Genomic DNA, 22,035 nt, shown 5'->3' on the forward strand with positions numbered 1-22,035 from the left:
CCCCCCCCCCCCCCCCCCCCCGGGTCTGGGATTCCCTAGCCATCTTTCCCAGTAAAACTGCATGTGATGCAGTCAACTTGTCAACTTGATTGGACTGAGCAGTGCCTAGGAGATTAGGAAAGTATACCATTGGGTGTGTTTGTGAAGGTACTTCTAGAGAGGGTTAGTTGATGGAGAAGTTATATACTTTGGCTCATTGTGTCAGAGTTTTCATTCCATATACACGGGGGAAGAAATAGAAAAAGTTTATTTGACAACCAGGAGACAGATGGGCATACAAGAATATATAGGATTAATATAAATAGCCCCCATATATACACCTCAAAAATAGTCATATTATGAATTCATAAAGGGATTTTCCATTGATTAGGTCAGAACCCTTAGGACCCAATCACTTCTCCAGAGCCCATAACTTGCAACCAAACCCCCAACATAAGAACTGATAGCGAACATTATAAATTCAAATACCACATGGGCATATAATACACCATGAGAAATAAAAGAGCCACAAGGACTTAATAATAACTAACTTTAACTGTCAAAGAAGTGGTAATGTCAAATGTTGGAGAAGATATGGAAAATAAGAATGCATATTGATGTAATTACTTTGGAAAACAATTTGGTGATATTTTGCATAGTTGAACACTTATATTAAAATCCAAGAACACTCCCAAACAGTTTCTCCACAAATACATCAAGAAATATGATAACTAAGGCTGTTCATAACCACAAAACTTGGAAAGAACTCAAATGATGTTTGACAAAACCTTGAATACATAAACTGTGGAATAGATACATGATTAGGATATTACATAACGAAGACATATGTGTTAGAAATAGAGTGATATATGTACAACTCTTAGCAATATGCTATTGGGGGGAAGAGTCATTCCTCCAAACTTACAGAATAAATTTATTTTGTACATGTAAACACACTCATAGTAAAACAATGCATGTTTTAAGAATAAATATGGGGGGGGGGATGAAACTACATTTAGAAAAAAAAATCAAGGATATGATAACTTTGAGATCCAAGATGGCAGTTATGGAAGGTGTGAGGAGGGAGGAGAAGGGTTAGAGAAAGAGAACAAACATGGGCATAATTGTCAGCGTTTTTATTAATCACTTTAGACTGTGTGTTCTTACACTGTACAGCTTCCTGGCTTTTGAGACTGTTAACACACTGCTAATCTCTTTGAGGAGTCATGTGAAAGAGACTAATTAACTACATCTTGTTCTTAGTTATTAGATCTCACAGTCAAAACAAACAAACAAAAAAGAAAGAAAGAAAGAAAGAAAGAAAGAAAGAAAGAAAGAAAGAAAGAAAGATTTCTCTATTTGCCCTCAAGATGATTGAGGGAGATAAATGAAAAAAAAAATGCAGCTAGTTCCTTCTTCACAAATAAAGACTAAAAGGCTGTCAAAGATTCAAAGATACTTAATGAGACAAATACTTGTTCCAATTATTTCACTTTACAACTCAATTCCAAAGGTATTAGTTTTTATTCTTTTTCTTAGGGCAAATCCACAAAACCCTTTTCAAAATACAAAGCTCATGACGTGGAGTAGAAAATATGCTGCACCAAACAGGTTTTGGGTTTTAAAGAGTTGTGTGTTTGTTTTTATGATCATTTTGTTTGCTTCTTAAGAAAGCCGGGTGTGGTGGCGCACGCCTTTAATCCCAGCACTCGGGAGGCAGAGGCAGGTGGATTTCTGAGTTCGAGGCCAGCCTGGTCTACAGAGTGAGTTCCAGGATCAGCCAGGGCTACACAGAGAAACCCTGTCTCGAAAAACCAAAAAAAAAAAAAAAAAAAAAAAAAAGAAAGCATCATCAAGAAAAAGCTGACAATGTCAAAAGCATAATTTGGACTTTCTGTTCCATCATGAGGGCCCACTTTGTGACTGGTAGTTTTGATTTGAAAGGTGAGACTAATAATAGAATTTTAATGAGTTTCTGATGTTTTCATTAAGTAGCCCTTGTTTTGGTAGCAACTATGCTTTATTTCCCCTTTAAATAGATGTATTTTTGTTTAAATTTATGTGTGTGTCTGTGTGTATTATGAATGCCTGCATGTGTGTAAGTGCACCATGTCTATGCCTGGTACTCAAGGAAGCCAGAAGAAGGCATCAGATCTTCTGGATTTGTACTTACCAGTGGTTGTCAACCATCTGATGTGGGTAGGAACTAAACACAGGTTCTCTGAAAGAGCAGCAGGTGCTCATGTGTAAGTTTTCTAAGGAAGTTTTTGTTTTCTAATAATTCAGTTTTCAAATCACGTTTTCAGTATTTATTACCAGGATGGATGTAATACAAGGCCCACATATAATAATGTTCATTAATCTATTGATTCTTATCCACTCATCCATCTATCTGTTCATTCATCAAATGTTTAATTGAGTAAACAAGTACTATGTAAAGTGGTCCAGGCATGTGAGTGGGAAACATAGTAAACAGTTAACTGCACGAAGCTAATTTCATTGCAATCTAAACAGACATTGGGAGGGAGAAGAAAAGGGGCGTTAGGAACATAGGTGGGGTGGATTTGGAACTGTGTGATGGAAATAGGTTGACACATAAAGATAATTATCTGGGGTTAACTTTGCTGAATATTAACACATTTTTTTTTCCTCATGGAAGAAATGGCTTTCAACAACAACTTGTAACATTTATCAAGGACTTTCTATATTGCTCTCAAGCACTGATCCTTAATAGTAGCATATTTCACCCCACAATGTAAATTATGCATGAGAAATAAATTGTGACTGTCTGTGACACCAGAGTTCAGGAAAATCACTCTGGGATTCTAATAATAATAAAGCTTAGGGTATTCCAAGTTCCTCTGTGTGCCTCATGTATTCCCCACATATGGGTAGATGACAGAGTATATAGTACCTAAAGAGACTTGAATCTTGAGTGATTAAACTGCCAAGATCACAGATAGCAAAACCAATGTTTGAAAGTAGGTCTGCTTGATTCTAAAAAGCAATATTCATTCCACTATATCCAATGTAAGTCAAGGGACTAATAGGCCTAATATTTGTAAGCACGTCGATGCTATCCTCCCCAAATCAGTAATTAGTTTATTAGGAAACTAGTCATGGAGTTGTAGTGGCTCAACAGTTAAGGGTACTTAATGCTCTTCCAGAGGACCTGAGTTTGTTTCTCAGCACTCACATTGGCAGGTTCACAATAGGATATAATTTTAGCTTGAGGACATCCAATGCCCCCGCCTCTAGTCTCTGTGTGGATCCCTCTATATACAACCAACACGCACAAAGACATACATACATAAACAAGTGAAAAAACCCAATCTTCAAAAGTAAGTTTTCATTAGTCAAAACCATTGTTCATGGTTAGATTTTTGTTTACCAACTTAACAATAAGTACTGTAGAGAATGTAGGAGTAGGCCTACTACACACCAGAAAAGCAACTAGGAAAGGCCCCCACTAAAAGTACACTTCTCATGACGATCCCCTGGAAGCTAATAACTTTAGCCCACACCAGTATAACACACAGCGGGATAGTTTCCACTTATTTGGAAAACAATGACTTTGCACACATTTATCTGCTCATAAATCCCGCCAATGTGCATAGTGTTGTGGGGTGTCTGTGTTAGTTTAGATGCCAGCCTATCTGTGGGAGGCTCAGATGATACTCAGTGGCTGTGCAGCATGGTGGGAAGCTACATGACTTTTCTTGGGAAAATGATAGGTGAGGAACACATTCAATACAGGTAACACAGAGCAACCAAAACACAGTGAGGAGAGCACAGCACATTTGCTGGAGTTTAGAGGAAAGAGAAATTGCTCCTGAATGAAACAACACAGAAACATCTTAGATGGAGTTCTGATAGGGCCATTTTTGTTTTGTTTTAAGTAGAGGAGACCAAAATTCATAAAAAAGTTTGAAAAACATGAAATTACAACTTATGATTAAGCCTACATATTCTGAAAATATAATTTTGGCACTGTAACAAAAGCAGAAAGAGTCATCAAATGAAGGCTATGTTGAAGCTACAAAGACATTTATAAAAAAATGGCTGTCCAGGATATAATGAATATTAAATCATTCTACTCCATCATGCCTAGATTAATTTGCAATGAAAGCTAAAAATAAATTGACATCCTTTTAAATTTTTATGTTAATACATATACTGGACATTGCTGTCTCAATGATTTCTAGCATTAATAATAATTATTAACTAATTAAGACAAGGAAAGAATAAAAAAACATTATGTGTCTGTGAGAGGGGAATATACTGCAGTCATAAAAGTCTATCTTATTCAGAAACATAAGATGGTAAATCTTGAAGGTTTCACTTCTATTCTTTTGTTTTATTAGTTGCTTTTCAAAGTTGATCGTGTTCATTGTCAAAGAGCTCATTTTTAAGTTGCTGACTCGACTTAGCCAGAGTTGCCTATATTATCATTAGAACTGCGACTTTGCGGTACTGACAGACCAGACTGTTTTGTGGTTGATGAATGAGGCAAGATGGAATCCTTCAACCCTAAAGATGAAAGCACCAGGCACCCTGGAAATTGGATACAGCTTAATAGCCCAAGAGAACAATTTCCCAAATAGAATCCTGATCTTTTCTCCATGGATAAGTCAGCTTAACTCAGCTAGGAGTAGTGGAAATATACATTGATTAGCAAATGTATAGTTAGAAAGTTCATAGCTGAAAAGCGTCTCCCCAGAATGTGGATGGAAATAGATATTTTGAAAAGAAGAACTCAAAAATAGTGTTTTTTTTTTTTAAATAAAAAGCTCCAGGAACAAAGAGTCATTCTATTTTGTGTCTGTCCTGGAATATCCTGTTTATTTACTCTGAGATAAGTGTTCAGAGCATATTGTCATTGTCCCAATTTGAAAAATGGGGATCCCTTACAAAGCACATCAAGTTGGAAAGAAAAGTGTCTTGGAGGAGTTGAGATTCATGAAGGATATCTTGGGAAGATTTTTGTCATGTATGGTTTTCAACTTGATATCCTCAATATTATTAACTTGTGGAGGCAATCTTGTGTACTGGGTGTGTTTCTGCATACATTGCATGCACTATTTTACTTAACTTTGATAGCAACTTTATGCTAGGTGTTCATTTCATATTCTCATTATGCAGATGAGGAGCTGGAAGAACAGATTAAGATGTTTGCCAGTGAGTGACAGCAATTCTATTTTCATCCAAGGGCCGGGCTCCAGAGTTAGTGCTCTAAGCACTGCATTAAATAATTATTGGAAAGCCAGTAAAAGAACAGCTCAGAAAGAGTCAAAGGCTTCTGCTGAAAGGTCACGGATCATTATTGTGCAGTTACATTACTCTTTTTCTCTGCTTGACCTTTATTGTCTGCTAACTCCAATGCATAAATTTGGGGCATGTGTTCATTTATCTTAACACGTTCCTTTTTATTCTCAAGAACATAATATGTCTTTGTGCTTCTGATGCATGGTTTTTAATTTGACCAGACACTTTCTGTATACCCCTTGAACTGACAATATATTCCTAAAAATCATATTGTCATTTATTCTTTGGATATTTTATATATTATACAATATATCTTGATAACATACCCCCACTTCCTCTTTCCAAGATCCTTGGGTTTACACAACACATCACATCTTTCTCCCAACTTCACAAACATCTCACTTTTCTTTTCTTAATAATTCAGAGTCTGTGGGAGAGGGGGCTGTCTCAGACTCTGTTGCCTGCTTTTGGATCCCCTTCTCCTACCTGTACTGCCTTGTCTGGCCTCAGTGGGAGAATATGTGCTTAGTCCTGCTGCGACTTGATGTTCCAGGGCAGGTTGTTACCCATGGATGGGCTTCCCTGTTTCTGTGGAGAATAGGAGGGTGTAATGGGAGAGGAACATTTGAGGGTGGGATTTAGAGGCGAGGAGGGAGGGGGCTGTGATTGGGATGTAAAGTGAAAAAAAAATCATTGAAAGAACTTCAAGCGCAAGGAAGTAAAGGTTCCCTTTCTCTCATAGGCCTTACTTTTATTTTAAAAATGAAACAAGAGCGGAAAGCTGAGACTGGGTGGAATATTTAGTAATGATCTTGGCTTGTTTGGGCTACTGTAACAAATTTCAAGGACAGGTTAGCTTATAAGGAACAAAAGACACTTATTTCTCATAGTCTTTATTCTTGGAAGTTCAAGAATGGGCAGATTCATTGTCTTATGAAGATCTCTTTTCTCGTTCATAGATGGCTTCTAGCTGTGACTTCATATTGTGAGAAGAATTCAAGAGCTTCCATGGGCCCATGATAGGGGTACTAATGCTATCTCTTTTGAATCCCCGTGATGATCTAATCACTATCGAGTCAACTCCCTACTACCATTTCAGTAAAGATTAGGTGTTGTATGAATTTTGGGTGGGTGCAACCTCTAGATTTGAGAGTCTAGAAGAGAGCAGTGGTCAGATTATTCAGTGTGTGCTCAGTATCATGTTGATCCAGTATATATTCAGCATGACGGAATCAGTAGACTCTATTTTTCTTTCTAAGAAATTATTTATACATAGGAAGGTATGCGATTTGAGTTAGTGAATTAATAAGTGAACCAGCTACTTATCTGAATTTAAACTGAAAGGTTACATAATTAGAAATACATCATTTATTATACAGTTAGTACATGTTAGCATTGTTCCAGATTCCATGGTTAGGCACCTGTAATCTTATGTGCCAAATGGGTAATGTGCCAAAAATTGCTTTGATGAATTTTTTATATGAATGTAGTCTAGTCTGATAATAAGTTTTTTTAAATTCAAAAACTATATTTTATCAAAGGTTTTTAATGAAAAAATGAAGGGAATGTATGGAAATTCTTGAGATGAACATTGAAAAAAAATCTGCTTTCAAAAGCCAGGCATGGTGCTGCCTACACTCCCAACACTGAAGGCATAAAGGAGGATGAGCAAGAATTCAAAACCACCTCCTATCTACGTATGTGGCCTGAGGTCAGCCTGCCCTATGTGAGACTCAAATATCAAAACAGAAACAAAAACAAAAAACAAAACACAGTGCAAAACAAAAAAACCCCAAACCCAACAACAACAACAAAACCCAACCAACTCCTCAAACAAATAAACAACCTACAAACAAACAAACAAACAAACAAACCAAATCAAGAACAAGAAGTCAGCATTAAAAATCACCAGGTCTGTTTTTCTTTCTTGCAATGCTTGGGATCCAACTTGAGGCTCTATGCATGGTACAAAGGCAATTGCCATCGAACTATACTCACAGCTCATTGACTTTCTTTAATCGCCTTTCCCCTGCTTTGTGTATAACTTATAAATAGTACCTCTTTGTAGTGTTTAAAAGTCTTGTGCTAGAGTTTGAATCTAAACTGTTCCTGGAGAGCTCTTGTGTTGAGGGTTTGGCCCTCAAAGCAGCCTTGATTTGAGGTAGGGCACTTGGGAGTTGCCTGGAGCATGAAGGCTCTGCCTTAATGAGTGGTTAGACTGTGTTCTTGTTTTGAAGAAGTAGGCGATTGTTTCTGTTCTTTTTTTAAAAATTTTTATTTTATTTTAATTAGGTATTTTCTTCATTTACATTTCCAATGATATCCCAAAGTCCCCCATACCATCCCCCCTACTCCTCTACCCACCCACTCCCACTTCTTGGCCCTGGTGTTCCCCTGTACTGAGGCATATAAAGTTTGCAAGACCAATGGGCCTCTCTTTCCCATGATGGCCGACTAGGCCATCTTCTGATACATATGCAGCTAGAGACACAAGCTCCAGGGGGTACTGGTTAGTTCATATTGTTGTTCCACCTATAGGGTTGCAGACCCCTTTAGCTCCTTGGGTACTTTCTCTAGCTCCTCAATTGGGGGTCCTGTGATCGATCCAATAGCTGCCTATGAGCATCCACTTCTGTGTTTGCTAGGCCCTGGCATAGCCTCACAAGAGACAGCTATATCAGGGTCCTTTCAGCAAAATCTTGCTAGTGTGTGTAATGGTGTCAGCGTTTGGAGGCTGATTATGGGATGGATCCCTGGGTATGGCAGTCTCTAGATGGTCCATCCTTTTTTCTCAAGGGTCCACTTTGTACCTGTTCTGCTCTTTCCTTTTTTGATTTCTACATCATGGTTACCATGAAGTGAGCAGGCTTGTTCTTCCATGTTCTCTTTGCAATATGTTCTGCCTTGGCTCAGGCCCAGGAGCAACAAGCCAAGCAACCCTGGACTGAACTCTTGGAACTGTGGACCCCAAAATCACTTCAAGTAGTCAGTCACCATGATGGAGAGCTGACTGACAATATTTTGTGTTTAGAATGTGAACTTGTTTTGGGGATCAACATTTATTACATCTTCTCACTTGCATTCTGTTTTTGTTACGTTTCCTGTATGACACAATGCCAGACAAGAAAGGAATTTAGGGAACCAAAGGTTGATATTGGCTCACAGTTTAAGGGTACAGTCCAACATGGTGGGCAGTCATGGGGGGCAGGAACTTAAAGAAGTCTAGGACTCCAGACCAGGAGATGGTGTTGCTTACATTTAGGGTGGGTCCTTCCTTCAGTGATCCCAATCTAGGTACCCCTCACAGTATGCCCAGTAGCTTATCTTCCAGGGGGATTCTAGGTCCTGTCAAGTGGATAGATAGTCAGTACTGACCATCATCCATTCCATTCATTCAGAGGGGTGACCCACAGTGATGATAAAGCTCTCTCTACTCAAGTCTTTGATTTCTTCTTCTTTGAGTGTGTCATTTTGTGTTTATCCTCTTTGAGAACAAAGAAGTATCTAGAATGATAGGAACTACAAGACACTTAGTCTCAGGAGCACAGATGGAAGTGTAGACAGGAAGTCGGTGGGGAGTTAATTGTGTGACATCTGGCACTGATGTCCAGCAGAGGCAAACAAGCCATCTTACCACGACTTTTTGACAAAATGGGGCTGCTCCCTGGAGACATAGGCGGAAGATAGGGCCCCTCATTCTTATTTCCTCCACAAATGATTTGATGTTAGCAACTACTAATGGGAGAAGGAACCTCATTTACTCCACACATCGAACACATAAATAAAATGTAACATCTCTCTGTATCCCCAGATGCTGCATAAAATGGAATTTTCCTTTGTTATATTAAAACAGCCTACTGAGCTTTCTAATGCCCCCACATCCCCACACAGAAAGATTATATATACATACATACATACACACAGGTTTGTGTGTGTGTGTGTATATATATATATATATATATATATATATATATATTCTCTATCTATCTATCTATCTATCTATCATCTATCTATCTATCTATCTATCTATCTATCTATCTATCTATCTATCTATCTATCTATCGATCTATCGATCTATCTATCTAATTGTATTCTAATCTTAACAGAATATGCTACTACCAACTATCTCTTATCCTGACATCCTGAGTTCCATCACTGTTATCTTGCTTGTAGAGGAAACTTGTAGCTCCTATGAAAGTCTCAAAAAAAATGACAGCAGATGCTTAATCCCTAATCATCAAGAAGCATGAAGACTGAAGGAAAAAAAATCCCCTGGTATATTTACAGAGACCAACTACAGTTGTGAGATTTAAACCAGAATAGTCTTATATTCTAGCTAACATAGGAGCATATACAACACAGAACATGTATAGATTTCTGAAAGCAAAACTTGAGAACTCCATGAGATTGTTTTAAACCAAAATGTTTTGTGTCAAATGTATATGGCTGTCTTGAGTGCCAGCATGTGCTGTCAGGAAGAGGAAGCTGAAGTTGGGAGGTATGGAATTTGCTGGTTCAATCTTTGTAGTCCACATGTTAGCTGTAGTTCAGGATGAGAGAAAGTACTGTCAAAACAATGCATCTTTGGTCCTGAAGTTTGATTGATGAGTTGATCTAGTCAGAAGCAAAGCTTGTTGCCAGCAGGAAGAAAAGAAATCCTGGATCTCAAATAACATTTGTTTTTAAGGCCCCAAAGGGTACCAAATCTCAGAATTTGGTGTTTTTCATTTATTTCCAGATTGGAAGATAATATTCTTTGTAAAATACTTGGTTTGAATTTTAATTTCAATATCATCATCTAATTATATGGTTATAAATATATAAGTTCTTGGCTTTTTTGTGTATAACTGAGTAGACTAGATTTCATCAACATTGGGACTCTTCTCACAGCATTGCATTACCATGGCAAGTATAGATTTCTAGGAATAGGACTTTGCCACCTCCATAGGATTGCTTTAAGACCAAACTCACAGGAAAATCTGAATAGGTCTCATCAGAAATTTAAAAGAGAAAGCTATCTCCTGACACCCATGAAATTCATCATAAAGCTGACAATATAAGTCCACACATGGTTGACTTTGTCTGGTGTATTCATGTGACATATAGAGTCTTATCATATTTATAGTTTTTTATTTTTAATTAACTAGACTCATTATGGTGTTTGACTCTTCAAAAACACCCATTAAATAGAGGCTGGGACAGATCAATGATACAGCAGTTGCCTAGTAACTACAAAGCCTAAGGTTTGAAACGTTCCATAAACAAAACAAAACAAAACAAAACCAGACAAAACACAAATACAAATTCACATTAAATAGTATTGGAATCCTTACGACCATCACTCCCTGATACTGGAACATCACCATTTAGGAAACTATTATTTTTTTGCCCTAACAATTTCACAAATAAAATTTTGTTGAGTTGGTGAAAAATAAATCTCTGGTGTCAACAAAGTTAGTAGCTGAATGCTTATGAGTTGAAAATGAAAACAAGAGAAGATGAATCACTCTCTGCCTCTGGCACCTGTAACTTGCTAGCTTAGCAAACAGTGCATCTGGGCAAAAGTGAATTAAGAATGATAGATACCTTCGATGGCAAATGGCTTTCCTACGGTCAGAAGCTTGCAGTCAGCATCTATTGATACTTCATAATCCAGAAGGGCTTTGTCCATGATGAAGGCGTCTAGTTTCTCTGGATCATTCCTATATTTAAAATCAAGGGAAGAAAAGAGAAAGTGGTCAAACTGGTCCATTACTAGTCAGGAAGCTGTCGCCTGACAGTTGGCTTTGTTTAGGGGACAGAAACTTGGATACCAAGGCCAGCACAAACTTGGCAGCTGCTGACATGCCTTGGCATCTTGCTGACTTGGAGAGTAGTTACCAGGGAAGTAGGCATTCATTTTAGACTGCACAAGTTCATTCCTGTGGGTTTATCTACCAACCTCATTCCTAACAGCAAAATCCAACATCAAAGCCAGATGTAACTCTTCACAGAATAGGAAGGTGCACTGATTTCTATTATATTATCAAAGTAACTTGTGTTTAGCGCTGCATTCAGTATCTTACACACATTTAATTATTCATAAGGACTGTGAAACAAATAATGATGGAAATAAGGCTTAGAGAGCTGAAGTATTTTGATTTAGGCTACACACCTGGTTAAGTGTTGGAGACAAGTGTTCTTGTGAATCAGATGTTGATTGTTTCTGTCACATTCACCATTTTGTTATTCAGAAATTCGCTATAATTCTGTATTTAGGAATAGGTACTAAGAAGATACTTAGAAAAGATCCAGTCTTCTTGGAGAAAAGGAATTTATGGTCTCTTTAAGTCCATCGTATAACATTCAAAACATCGAAGATGAAGCTTATGTAATAGGTCTTAGTGGTCTGATTTAGTAATCTATCTTCAGGGAATCCTGTTTCTTTCCACTCCATAGGTAGTTCAAATTTAAGTTTAAGTTAGGTATACTAGACTTGTATTAGTAAATTGACAAGGGCACTAGGTTGCCATCAAAAGTCTTCGGTGTCCTTTATGAGAGTCCTGTGTTGTTTTGAACCTGTGTATGGATATGGCCCAGTGGAAAGCTATGTTTATCACAGGCTGGGTAACCCTTACAGAGAAGACAGATTTTGAAAGGGAGCCAGCTTGGAGACTTCTTTGATTTTAGTCACCCCAAAGTTTTTTTTTTTTTTTTTTTTTTAAGAGAAGTATAGAAGATACATACTTAAGAATTTTCTTCTTTTTTTAAATTAGAGTATATTAATTATAAAGAATGATGGGTTTCATTGTGAAATTTCTTTCCTTCGTCACTTTCTCCCTCCCACCCTTCCTTCCTTCTAACCTCCCTGTCTTCTTTCCTTTCCTTTCTTTTTTCCTGCCTTCCCTTCCTTCCCTTCCTCATCTCTTTCAGGCAGACTTTTTTTTTCTAAATGTTTTTATTAGGTATTTTCTTCATTTACATTTCCAATGCTATCCCAAAAGTCCCCCATACCCTCCCCCCCCAACTCCCCTACCCACCCACTCCCACTTCTTGGCCCCGGCATTCCCCTGTATTGAGGCATATAAAGTTTGCAAGACCAATGGGCCTCTCTTCCCAATGATGGCTGACTAGGCCATCTTCTGATACATATGCAGCTAGAGACACGAGCTCTGGGGGTACTGGTACTGGTTAGTTCATATTGTTGTTCCACCTATAGGGTTGCAGAGACTCCTTTAGCTCTTTGGGTACTTTCTCTAGCTCTTCCATTGGGAGCCCTGTGATCCATCCAATAGCTGACTGTGAGCATCCACTTCTGTGTTTGCTAGGCCCTGGCATAGCCTCACAAGAGACAGCTATATCAGGGTCCTTTCAACAAAATCTTGCTAGTGTATGCAATGGTGTCAGCGTTTGGAGGCTGATTATGGGATGGATCCCCGGGTATGGCACCTTTCGTCTCAGCTCCAAACTTTGTCTCTGTAACTCCTTCCATGGGTGTTTTGTTCCCAAATTTCAGGCAGACTTTTAACACACATATTTTTTGCCTCCATCCCAGACATGAGCCATCCTCTCATTCATTTCAATGTTTTCATGCATTCATGTAACAGTTTGACCACATTACCCTTCTTGCACTTCCCTGTTTTCTCTCCCCAATCTACTTTTCTTCTTACATAGAATCTCCTTATTAATAACCATATCCTCCCTCTTTCTCACATCCTTTCCTCTTTTTTCTTCCCATTTCATTTTCCCCTTAAATATTTCTCTTTACTACCTTTCCACCATTATAATTTTCTGAACAGCATTACATGACAACTCCTCTCAATTTAGTGTGGCCTCAGTCATTTTACTTGTAAAAACCAGAGTGAGGCTATGCAGACCTAACTCAGAGAAGTTACTTGTAATCTCAGAGGAAAATATGGTTAGGCTTCATTAACAATTCGAAAGAGAGGGATAGTCATAGACACAGGTAAGATTTACCACCAGGCAAGAAATTCCTAACAGTGCCTGGGACACATATAGACATAATAAATGGTTCTCTCTTTGGCATCAGTTGCCACTAAATTGTTTTCCCATTCTTCCAGGAAGTGAGTCACATAATGCAGAATGCATCTATGTTTCCAGGAATATCGTACTTAAGTTACAATAACTTGATTTTGATATGTTTAACATCAACTAAAATGAAAATGTTTCACAGATCCCAAGCAAGAGTAAGTTCCTTTAAGGGCTGGAGAGCGTGAATTATTTCCTAGGGGTTGTTGATGAGATACCTTAATGGAATCTGGGTAATAAAATCAAACTCTAGTCTGAAGATGTATCCTTAATCAAAATTTCATTGCCACAGCAACAGAATGTACCTTGAAAGGGCTCCATAGCAACATGCCAATAGCCTATGAATGGGAAAGAAGTGGAGTGGTGTGATCTAGCCATAAGTAGTTCTAGGTTGGCAGATCCTCCAGTTTATCCTATTGTAGAAACATGTCTTACAGAGCATTCATTTAACACTATGTATTACCTACTACAAAATTAGTCATGTACTAACATAATGAAATAAATGAGCATACTATATAGATGACTCTGAGTGTTGTAGGCCAGAGCTCTAGAATTCCGAGGGTGTGTGATAGCATGAGAACTGTAGTTGTTTGGAGTGTTGCCTAAGAGCATACACAGTGACTAGGTCAAAAGTGGTGACAGGCCCAGACTGTAATGAGAAGACATTGGTGATAAACTCTTCCTTTATTCCTGTTCTCTCAATCAGTGGGTCACCTTGGAAATTTGTAAAACCATGGTGAATTTGGGATGGGTTCAGGATTCTATACTCCTGTCTGGATCCCACACACCAACAGCAAAATGGGTGTTACTGGGCTATCATCAAAGTTTACTCTTCCTTTATGGTTTCTGAACTAGCATGAAGTGAGAATCTTAGTTTTTGTATAGACTCTGCCACCCATTAGCCATATCACTTTAGGAAATATCCTACTTTTGTAACACTGGGCATCAGAGGAAGGCTTTCTAACGTAGAGCCACTGGGAGAAATGAAAGCTCATGAAAGGTTGCTTCTGGGGACTCAGGAAAGTTTCAACTCATCCTGCCATGCTGCTGTCCCACTTGTCAACCACTGCCAGCTAGCTGAGAGCTGTTGCTGTCTGCCTGACTCTCACAGCTGTGCAATTGCCTGGGGAGAGAAACGAAGAGAGTCTTGGAGGCAATGGAGCTCTAAACTATGTCATGGAGGGGCTCTAACGTTTTGATGTTTTTGCCAACTTGAGTGTTGTTTTGCAGTATTTAAACTTCATAAACAATTTTGTGAAAGTTATGTGCATACAGCTTCCTGCCTCTCTGAGCTCTAGTTAAAAGTCCATGAAATGGTTAAAGCGGGTATTTCTAGATCTCTCAAGGAACATGAAGCCCTTGTGTCTTATGAAATCCTTTCTTTATTTCCCTTTTGAAAAAGGAGTTAAGCTGGCTTCATTTTCACTGAGAAAATTCTAATAGGTTAAGATAGAAAAACTGTTTTCCTGATGTTGAACTAAGGCAGGGCTTAGCAGGTCGTATATAAATTCTTGTTCTAATGCCATCAGGTAGGAGAGAGGAGGACAGGTTCTCCTCTTGCAGACATTTAAAACTGTTCATCCTCTTCTCCTAGGCAGACCAGACTAGCAGACTTATCACTGCACTGCTTGGCATTTGATTCCAATGAATTTCAAGCTCTGATAATCTGTCATGGCAACATGATTGTTTCTGATTGCCTCTCATAAATTCTGATGAGAGGGATGCAGGCACAGGAGTCACTGCCTTCTATCTTATTTCTTTCCTACAGGAAATCTTTGAGATAAATTTCCACTTCCCTGTGGCAAAATGAGGCATTCCATAGGATTAGGGATACACTTTGAAGAGGAAGGTTGCTTTGGGACACTTTATCCTTTGGCCACATTTCCTCTGTGTTGAATCATCTCAGCATTGTTGTTTAAGCCAACATTCTCTTCCCTTGACATCTACTCCACTAATAGCCCTACTGGCTCCTTGACCAAAGGCATTTCAAACTGTAGACTCTGTAGGTAACTAGCTATCTAGGTCACTTAATTTTATACACACCATTCTATATTGTCTTTTGGATCTAACATGGTATGGGTTATTTCTTTATGTGAACATGTTTACATGTCTCCCCTCTATATTGCTCTTTCTCTACTTTCCTCCCCATGCCCTCTGTCTGTCTGTCTGTCTGTCTGTCTGTCTGTCTGCCTGTCTGCCTGTCTGTCTGTCTCTGTCTTTGTCTCTGTCTCTCTCCCTCTCTCTCTCCCCCCTCTCTGTGTAGGCTAGAAGAAGTTGACACCTGCTGTCTTCCTCAATCATGCTCTTCCTTATTTTTTGAGATAAAGTCTCTCACTGAGTCTGAAATTCATTGAGTTGGTTAGACTGGCCGGCCAACAAGACCCAGGGATCCTCTTTTCTTTACCTGCACAGCATTGAAAGTGTGTGTTTACCCTTTTTGAGTCTTACCCAGATGCTAGAGACCCAAATCTACCTTCTCAAGCTTGCACACACATTTTACTGACTAAGATACTTGCATAGACCCTGGATGTGTTATTTGTGAACATAACAATAGGAATTTTTGTCCATTATATTGAAAAAAGAAGCAAAGCCCAAGCTATTTCTCTTTCATGGGAACTTTTAAGGTCCAAGAGGCTGTCACTTACTTCAGGTACTGCACTCCATCAGGGGTGGCTGGTACGTTATACCTTCTCATGTACTCATGCATCTCTGGGAAGCTCTGCCGCACATAATCCTCAGCACTGCTTTCCCGGACAGTTCCAAAACGAAAACCTTGAGAAGGATGATGAAGCTACCAGGGAGAAAAAGAAATGGCTCTAATATTCAGTACTCATTTAAAATCTTTGAATTTCCCATTATGATTCACAGTTCAACAATTGAGCATATTTCAAACACCTGGAGGCACTAACATTCACACAAAGAGTGCAGACATACAGATAAATGCTTTATTGTATTTGTGGGCACAACAGTAGTTGTTCTAGCCTCAGAAGGAAAGAGATGTGAATGACAAACTGAATGTAGAAACAGTTATTTTGTTTCACATTGAAAACCCAGTGAATGTTTTTTCTATTTTTCTATTTTTTCAAGAATGTTTCTATACTTACATACTTGTTTTGTTGTTGTTTGTTTGTTTTGTGTGTGTTTTTTTTTTTTTTTTGCTGAGGGGGGTGAGGTGGGGAGACACACAGTCCATGATGTACATTTGGAGGTCAGGGGACAGCTTATAGGAATCACGTATCTCCTTCCACTATGTGGGTCTTGGAAATTAAATTCAGTTCATCATGGTTGGTGGCAATTTCCTTTACTTTAGTTATCTTGTTGACTCCCTAGTAGAATTCTCTAGGCACTGTCCAAATTGACATGTAGAATCAGCATCATATTGAGAAGTGCATATTAAAATATATCTTTGTGATTACAAATCTCAGTGGTTAGAACTATACAAAGATCAAGATAAGAGTGCTCTCGAAGGGTAACATACCTGGCCCAGTGCTATGAGTACTTTCATTTTATGGTACCATCTTTGTTGTATATCATGTTAAATGTGGTGAACGTATTTTTGGTGTTCTTTTGAATTGTTCCCTCTCCTTTAAGTCATTGCAGTACCCAGTGATGAGTCATGCTATATGTTTTTTTTTCAAATGGACTATCTCCTTACAAAGGAATAAGGGAGGAAGGGATAGCTGGAATGTCCCAGGTCTCCAGGATGCAAGACCTTTCAATGAGGGGGCAGTACACTGAGGGCCCTGTGGAGACGTCTGTCACTGAGGAGAATGAGGATACCACATATGACATCTTAGTAAGTGAAGGTACAGAGACATACTGATATTGGAATCTAAAACATTCATTCTGTCAAATGGAAGAGCTGGGGTTGCGTCATATCATAGATGTATTCACATATGCTTTGTCCAGCCCCACTTCAGAGATGGTTCTTCTCCACAATTGTTCCAGTAAGGCATTTAACCTTCTGTCTTCTGCTTCACATTGATATATTTTACATCATTGGTATTGATTGACCTGAAGCCCTGGAGCTGAGGCTATGGATGGCACTTATGGACTTTATACACCGCCTGAAATTTTGGCAATGTTTCACATAGACATGCATTTGCAATTGTCTTGGAAGAAGACAACACAGAGCTCTTTTTAATGAAAGTAATCAGGTTTTAAAGTTGTTTACAGCCCCCAAACTAAGAATTTACAGGATTTAGGAACATTTGGTATATTTGAAGATCAATTAATTTTTACTCATAGTAAAAGTCTAATACCAACAGTTAAATGAGCTGTATGTCATATCCTTATAGAATGTCATCAATGTATACATTATGCTTGTGAGATTTAATTAAATAGATGCTCTCACAGAAATGGAAAAAAATGTAAGCTGCTTGACAAAAATTACCTATGTATGTGTTTGATTAAATGCTACCATTTCCCACAAATTTAATTTACTTATTCAGGGTTTACTGAGCCCATATCATGGGCAACTCTCGAAGTCATACTCTGTAACTTGAATTCTGATCACCTGGCTCTTCATGCTATTTCTACTATTGAGTATGGCAATATGGTATATCCTTGTGTTACATGTAGTTAGTTCATGCACTGAACAAGTTCTTAATAACCTTAATGAGGCATAAACAGGGAGAACAGCTATGAATGCTTATGTTGTACCAAACATGGAACTGAACTCTTCACACCCCTTATCCTGTTTAGTGCTCACGAGGGCTTTTGGGCAAGAGCACCATACCTTTTTTTTTTTTTTTTTTTTTTTTAATGACTGCTGTGCTGAAGCTCAGAGAAGGGAAGTAACCAGTATAAAATCACTCAGAGAGACCAGACAGAAATGGGTTAGAACCCAATCTGTCTGATTTCAAGGCTGGTGCTATTATTTGCCACATTATCCTGCCTTTCAGCTCCCCTGACTGTGTGGATGAAACATTCATTAGCAGCAACTCAAGAGTCTCCCTATCTTCTTTTTCTCCCTCTGTGTTCAAGTACATGGATGTATGTGCATGTGTGCATGCAGGCTAGAGCTCAACACTGAGTGTCTTCCTTAATCACTCTCCATCTTCTCTTTTAATACAGTGTCTCTCATTGTTCCTGTAGCTCATTGATTGGATGAGTTGGATATTCAGTAAGCCCTTCCAATCCTCCTGTTTTTGCATCCCAGGCTGGGATTACCCATGCATGTCACTCTTTCTGAGTTTTGCTTGGAAGATCTAAATCTAGGACCTTGTTGTTAGGAAGCAACACTATCTCAGCTCCTTGGCAGCCTTTTCTTACTATTTTCCTGAGCGTTCAACCCCAGGCCAAGCCTCACATTAGCAATTGCTGCTCTGCAGCTTGAGCAAAGGCTTATCAGTTTTTTCCCTGTGTAACACCTGCTCATCTCTTGAGGCCTGGATCAAGATTCTCTGTGTGAAGCTTTTGGTCTTATCTCATTTCACTCTCCTATGCAGAGAGATAAGAAGAAAAATAACAATGATCTACATGTTTACCTGTGCAAAACCGACGTCTTATACATACAAAACACTTGGCCTAGGTCTTTGCTTGATCCCATTTTCTCATGCTGATGCATTTTCTCCACTGACCCTCCCAGGAAACCTTTGAATTCAACATTCCTATTATCCTCCTATCAGAGAGAAAGAAACTGAAGGGCAGAAAATTTGTCATCTGCCCAAAGTCACAGGGCTTGCAACAACTACTGGTCCTGGTGTCTGACCCCAGAGAGTCTAGTGAAAGCATTTAGCCTCAGATCACTGTGGAATCCCATTTTTCACACATGCCATATGATTCTCTAGCTCAGGTCAGTGCAGAATTTACTACTTATGTAGCAGGTGGTGAGCCAAGGGCTTTAAACACTTGTAATAACACCATATGACAAGGTAAATGTTATTTCGTTTGTTTCTCAGACTGAGATGAAGATAATGTGCACATTTTCATTATTAGTAACTGACAAGATTTCTCCCTTTAGCTTGCACATTTGATTTAATTTATTCATGTATCAATTTATGTATCATGACACTGGCACCTGCAAAACTTCTGCAGTTTCTAGTTAAGTTAGTTCATTTCATCACCACTCTCTAGTTTGTCTTCTTTCACCAATTTATCCACATTTCTACTTTCCCTTTGGTCTGTACTCTGTAACTTACTGCTTATTCTATAATCTCCTTTTATAGTTAACAGCACTATTCATTATAATACTATGGGGCCCACAAACTCCCCTTTTATATATGTCATACATAGCATACATTACAATTCTGATTCTAAAGTTAATGATATAATTATTTGATTAACATCTAGACTATCTGTCTTTCCTCAGAACTAGAAACCTATGTAAATCAGACCCATGCTTATTTTAATGAATCTTTGCCTTCTGCAATGGTTTCCCTCACATAGTTTCTCAATACAAAGGTCTCATGGTTGGCCAGTAAGATGGATCAGCAGATAAAATGCAGGCTGCTCAAGCTAGACTCCTGAGTATAGTTTCTGGAACCCATGTAAAGGTAGAAGAATCAATCAAGCTTCACAAATCTGTCTTCTGACCGCTACAAGCACATATAATGCTCTTGTGCATGCTTGTACGCATGTGCGCACCTATGTGTACATGTGTACACACAGTGGCACACATATGGCCACATACACATGCATCATACACAAGTACACATATAGCCATAAATAAAACCCAAAATCTGCACATGACTCAAGAAAACATTTTTAAGTGTATAGATTGCTAATTGTAACAATTTTTTGAACTTAGAGAGAGGTGAGAGCTCTGTTTTCCTACTTCATAAAATGGTGCCCACAGTCCAGCTTACTACTCAGCCTTTCTCAGTGAGTCCTGTCTTTAATGTGAAAGAGCCACAGGATCATTAACTATTAGACTTTTGCCTTATATATGAAGAGAATCATTTCTGGGCATGTGTTTCACCACACTTCACTGCAGTAATATCTTCATGGGTCATTGACTGCCTGTAGGCAACTATGCCTCTCTGGGCCTCCATTTCTCTCTTGACTGCTTCAGAGCACCATTTGTGCCTAGGAATTATGAGCTCTGAGCCAGCACATCTAGGCTTGGCTTTGGCGCTTTTCCTTTCTCTGCTAGCTACTGCTGTTTCTCACTAACACTTACATTGGCTTCATGTGAATCTGAGAAAGCAGTAGATTTGAGGCTTTGAGAATGGAAAATTACATTCAAGCATTAACAAACAACCAGGCTATAGGATAGAAAGTGTGGTATTAGCCAGTCTAACTTAGATGTGTTTCATAAACACATTCACTTCTCCAGTCCAAGTAGCCATGATTTGTTCCCTTCCAATGCATTCATGGTCAGCATAGAACTCAAATATTGTCACACTACTCTCCCCTTAATGCTCATCAATGGTTCCTCAAGCTTTTGGAGTAAAGTCTGGTGCCTATGTGGCCACCAAGTTTGTGCATAGGTTTGATCCTGTCTCATTTTCAGACTCTTCTTCACAGGCAGGCACTAGATGCTTCAGTAGTTTCTCCAAATTATTCATTTTTCTTTCACTTTTCTTTTTGACTCAAAACCACCCACTTCTTGTTTTATAATAGCTTCTGCATATAGTCCTCACTTCCTAGGAAGACCTCTCCTTATTTTCATGCCTTCTTTGTCTAGATAACTCCTGCATGTCACATATACAAGGAAACCTTCATTGACGCCTCCCCCATTTCACCTAAAGGTAAATAAGTACTGGTAATAGTTGAAACCGTTTGTTACAAATGTTGGCTACATACACATGCCCATGAGAACAGGACCCATGCCTTTCCTATTCATTTGGTATGAGTCTTCAACACATGTCAACTGCTGTAGTCATCATCGTCATCATCATGTGAAAACCCACTGCTCAGTACAAAGGGAATGTTTGGAATGTCTAGGGATAGGTGAAACATCATAATCAACATGAAATTCTCTCAGGTTTAGTGCATTACAAATTTTGTGCTTTTTCCTCATGCTTCTTTATAAACCTGTTTTTTTTTTAATTGTTGCCTTGATGCTTTCAAAACAAGGCATTCTATATTTTCTGTGTGATATTCTAATGGGAAATTACAGTGGTTTTCTCTGTAGTAGCAGAATAATAGAACCATAAATGAGGTCTAAGAAGCAATTGATGCATCCCAGTGGATCAGCATAGTCCTCCCGTGTATAATTCACACAGGCAGGAATATGAGAAAGCTTGAGTCAGGGAGAATAAAAAGGTTTGCAAAGAGCTACACAGAATTCCAGCTACCTCCAGGAAGGCCCAGAGAGAGGGCCATTACTTTTAAGTTACCACTAAATACTCTACCCGCTCATCCAATTCTGTTTATATTATTCCAACATCTTCAGGCTCTGGGGAAATAACCTAAGGTTAAACTATCTCTTTGTGTGTGAGTTGTTCAGTGTTAATGGAATACTAAACTCTACCAGACAGACAGTTCTCAGAACGGAGAGAAATGTCTCAAAACAAATGCATGCAGGCTCAGGAAAGAGCTTTCATGTCCAAGGTGGGTACAATATTACAATACTTCAGATTTAAATGAGGGTACAATACTACAATACTTCAGATTTAAAGCATTGTCAGTGAAGTCTTCTCTACAGTTCACATCTGCACCTGCCTGAGATAAGAACTTAAGATTATAAAAGTGAGGTAGCACTGGGCTTGGTACAGTGCCTTTCAACTTGGGTAGATAGGGCCATTTTTTAAATTTCCCCCAATGAGCAATGTATACTAGAGATTTCTAGTTGTTCCCATGTGACATTGTTTTATA

The 22,035-nt window shown here is 38.7% G+C and overlaps 1 protein-coding gene across 2 annotated transcripts in view; it reads right to left on the reverse strand.

Moving 5' to 3' along the window:
• Grin3a (glutamate ionotropic receptor NMDA type subunit 3A) overlaps positions 1–22,035 on the reverse strand; it is a 176,084-nt gene that overhangs the window by 43,282 nt on the left and 110,767 nt on the right. For both annotated transcript variants that reach the window (XM_021160784.2, XM_021160783.2), the window contains exons 4-5: positions 15,918–16,063; positions 10,831–10,946 (exon numbers count right to left, since the gene is read on the reverse strand). In XM_021160784.2, the coding sequence (XP_021016443.1) occupies positions 10,831–10,946; positions 15,918–16,063 (262 nt within the window). The remainder of the gene's footprint in view (positions 1–10,830; positions 10,947–15,917; positions 16,064–22,035) is intronic.

This window comes from Mus caroli, chromosome 4, assembly GCF_900094665.2.
Source record: "Mus caroli chromosome 4, CAROLI_EIJ_v1.1, whole genome shotgun sequence".
Classification (NCBI taxonomy): domain Eukaryota; kingdom Metazoa; phylum Chordata; class Mammalia; order Rodentia; family Muridae; genus Mus; species Mus caroli.